The 3,893-nt window shown below is 35.6% G+C and overlaps 1 protein-coding gene across 1 annotated transcript; it reads left to right on the top strand.

The window, feature by feature from the left end:
* Positions 1-284: 284 nt before the first annotated feature.
* LOC145005289 (protein NRT1/ PTR FAMILY 4.3-like) lies at positions 285-3,400 on the top strand. The gene is made up of 5 exons (XM_078964368.1): positions 285-607; positions 791-1,008; positions 1,088-1,528; positions 2,003-2,145; positions 2,327-3,400. Exons 1-5 carry the CDS (start codon positions 484-486, stop codon positions 3,216-3,218), a joined length of 1,818 nt encoding a protein of 605 aa, XP_078820494.1. The 5' UTR covers positions 285-483; the 3' UTR covers positions 3,219-3,400.
* Positions 3,401-3,893: the final 493 nt, after the last annotated feature.

Below are 3,893 nucleotides of genomic sequence, written 5' to 3'. Positions count from 1 at the left end.
CTGTATTGGTAACAAGGTCAAATGAGAAAATTAGACACCACTACTCAACTCGTTCAATAAAAATAACAGTTGAGATAGTGAGAAAAAGACAATTTTGACTTCAAGTGCAATTATGCAAACACACATACCATTTCTGTAATTTAATCTAAAAAGTATTGATATTAATATAATTGTTACATAGTTTGTCAATAGAATATATTTACAATAAAGGGTCTGCACGGTCATTCCTTGAGTTGTATATAAAATAGGCATCAAGGGTAGACGCCAACATGCCTCGTATTAAGCAAAGAGAGTTTACGCCTCCACAAACGCACTTCGAATTCTCTTCCTTATTTTAATCGACATGATTATCATGTGAACAACATCTCTCAATATAATTCTTTTCTGTTGGGAGAACACTAATTAATCAAGTGTTGCTATTATTATAGTCTCCAATAGTATAACCCCATCCCCATCACACACAGCACACTGAAACTCACAACAATGGAAACAAAATGGCATGAACAGAAAGAAGACAACATCTCCGATGAGGAAACCGTTGATTGGAGAGGCAGACCCTCCGATCCCATAAAACATGGAGGAATGAGAGCTGCTGCCTTTGTTCTTGGTCTATTTTCTCTTCCCCCTATACTCATAATTGTATCAGATTTTATAAATTTACAACACCTTATCGTGGAATATATGCTGAGCCTGCAAGCTTCCATGATCTGTTTCGACTATATATACAGTTTACGTATCAATCATAATTTATGCCATTTGATAAAGATCTTGCCTTGTATAACTTTTGCAGGGGTACAATCATTTGAGATAATGGCTATAGCAGCAGTTGGGAACAACCTTATTACATATCTGATAAACGAGATGCACTTTTCGCTATCAAAATCAGCAAACATCGTGACAAATTTCGTTGGTACTGTGTTCATCCTTGCCCTCTTCGGTGGCTACCTCTCTGATTCTTATCTCGGTTGTTTCTGGACTATGCTGGTTTTCGGTTTCATTGAACTCTCCGTAAGTCAAATGATATCAAATCATTGATCCTTTCTCCTTCATCTATGGCGGATGCTAACTTAATTAATTGTTTCTATAGGGTTTTATACTGTTGTCAGTCCAAGCTCATCTCCCTCAACTGAAGCCACCAAAGTGCAACATGTTAACAAATGGAGACGAATGCATAGAAGCTAAAGGAATGAAAACTTTAATATTCTTTGTAGCTCTCTACTTGGTGGCTTTAGGGAGTGGCTCTCTGAAACCAAACATGCTGGCTCATGGTGCTGATCAATTCAACAAAAATGACATAAAGCAGCGGAAAATGCTTTCTAGCTACTTCAATGCTGCCTACTTTGCTTTCTCGGTGGGTGAACTCGTTGCCCTCACCTTTCTTGTTTGGATTCAGACACATTCGGGTATGGATATTGGCTTCGGGGTGTCTGCCATTGTCATGGCAATGGGTTTAATCTGCATGGTTTCTGGTACCATATTTTATCGAAACAAGCGTCCTCAAGGAAGCATTTTAGCGCCTGTTCTACGAGTAAGATTCCATTTACCTTTCATACGTGCATGGCAGGACAATAGTTATTTTAAATGACAATTGATGTATCCGTCTTTGCGTTGCGAAATTTCATCTACTCCTGTGTGATGTTCTTAAATGTGTGTATTTCTACATGCAGTTTTGAAAAAATTGGAAATTGTAAAAATTCTTTAAATATTTAATTTCTTTTTCGAAATGTACCAAACGTGATGGTGCATGCAACGTTATTTGTTTTTTCTGCTTTAAAATTTTATCAAACATGTTTTTTTGCTAATCTGCTATTAAAAGTTCACATGATACTATATATGTTTGCTTGATTTTATAAAATCCACATGTTTCTTCTGGTTTAAATTTTTAATAAACATGGTTTTTGATGACCTTCTACTAAAATTAATGTTAGTCGTATTATACTATGTTTGCTTCATTTTAATTATATAATCCGTTTATTAAGTATCTAGTGCTTTTGGTTATCAGGTATTCGTTGCAGCAATTGTGAAGAGGAAACAAGAGTTCCCAGCTAATCCCCGCATGATTCATCAAAACCAATTCGAGCTTGAAAATAGTGATTGTACACTTTCTAATGATCCTACAACTCTTCGATATACTAACAGACTCAGGTATAATTCCTGACATGAAGCGAGTTTTTAATATATATTATATTGAGCTACATTAATCTATACCTGATGATACGTTGTACATCACAAATTAATGAACAATGACTGCATCTACGATCTTTATAGCTTCTTGTTACATATAATAATAGTTGTCTCAATCTTTATTTGTGTAAACCAATTACAGGTTCTTAGACAAAGCATGCTTAAAGGAACAAGAACCAAACAGCAATAATGCGTGGAGGCTCTGTACAGTAGACCAGGTTGAGCAAGTGAAGATCCTGATCTCCATCATCCCAATATTTGCGAGCACAATTGTCTTTAACACAATCTTAGCACAACTACAAACTTTTTCAGTGTCACAAGGAAGTGTGATGAAAACTCAAATCACAAAATCATTCCACATTCCACCAGCTTCACTCCAAGCCATTCCTTACATCTTTCTAATCTTTCTAGTTCCTCTTTACGATTACTTTTTGGTGCCTTTTGCACGAAAAATCACTGGCCATGTATCCGGAATTACACCTTTACAGCGCATCGGTTTTGGCTTATTTGTTGCAACTTTTTCCATGGTATCCGCTGCTTTAATGGAGAAGAAAAGAAGGGAATATTTTTCAAGTTCTGGTCAAATATTATCCATTTTCTGGATAACCCCGCAATTCTTAATCTTTGGATTATCGGAAATGTTTACAGCTGTGGGGTTGATCGAGTTTTTTTATAAGCAGAATTTGAAAGGGATGCAATCTTTCTTGACAGCAATAACATACTGTTCATACTCATTTGGGTTTTATCTAAGCTCAGTGCTTGTTTCTTTGGTAAATAAGATCACTTCAAGGTCCTCCGATGGTGGATGGCTTGGAGGTGTTGATCTAAATAAGGCCAGATTAGATCTTTTCTACTGGCTGCTTGCAGGCTTAAGTTTGATCAACTTCCTAAACTATCTCTTCTGGGCAAGATGGTATAATATTTCGTGTAATCAGGCGTTATCAGGAAGAACACACCTCGATTCTACAAACGAAGGTTTTCATAGTATCTGCATTAATCCTGCTCAGGCTGTTGGAGTTGAAAATATAACTTAAGTTTTTACTTTGCGAATATGTATATATATGTACTCTATCAAGTAGTTAATTTCTGTATGCAATATAGAAATAATAACATATAGATGAAGATGCAAGTTCATAATGCCAGCTTTTATGTTTTTGTGGACGGCATATATTATTAATATGATGTCTCCACTTTCCACGGATTGGTTGTATTATTTACTAAAAATTTCAATACTAGATGTGTAATAAGAAAATAAGAGAATTAATAATATATTGAACTCCATATAGACTTTGTTGATAGACTTTGTTGATGAATTTCAACATCATTATCATATCATCCAATAAATATGAAACAACCGAAAAAATTTTGTTATAATATTACTAAAAATTAAATCTTCGAACATCATATATAACAAAATCATGAAATGAGTAACTCAAATGTCGTAGTAACGGTATCAATACAACACTGTATCAAACATGACAATATCCGAAATGAACTGTCAGGATAAACTAAAGTTGTGGTGTGTGTAATGTCATCATTGCGAACTCTTTCCTTTGCTAGTGGAAGTATCTGAAATCAAAACAGAAAACTGTAAGCACGAAGCTTAGGGAGCTCCTCCAATCTACTACATACCATACATATCATACAAACACATATTGGGCCCCGCCCGGCATCAGACCAAAGTCCGGAATAACTTGGGCCCCACCCAG

Source organism: Lactuca saligna, chromosome 7, assembly GCF_052625555.1.
Source record: "Lactuca saligna cultivar CGN05327 chromosome 7, ASM5262555v1, whole genome shotgun sequence".
Classification (NCBI taxonomy): Eukaryota; Viridiplantae; Streptophyta; class Magnoliopsida; order Asterales; family Asteraceae; genus Lactuca; species Lactuca saligna.
The sequence above is the reverse complement of the archived record's forward strand: the minus strand, read 5'-3'. Positions and strand labels throughout refer to the sequence as shown.

Excerpts from the sequence above, each read along its gene's own strand:
- LOC145005289 (XM_078964368.1), top strand. The coding sequence starts at position 484 with ATGGAAACAAAATGGCATGAACAGAAAGAAGACAACATCTCCGATGAG. Across the intron at positions 608-790 it reads AGCTGCTGCCTTTGTTCTTG|GGGTACAATCATTTGAGATA; the intron begins GTCTATTTTCTC and ends TAACTTTTGCAG. Across the intron at positions 2,146-2,326 it reads CGATATACTAACAGACTCAG|GTTCTTAGACAAAGCATGCT; the intron begins GTATAATTCCTG and ends AACCAATTACAG.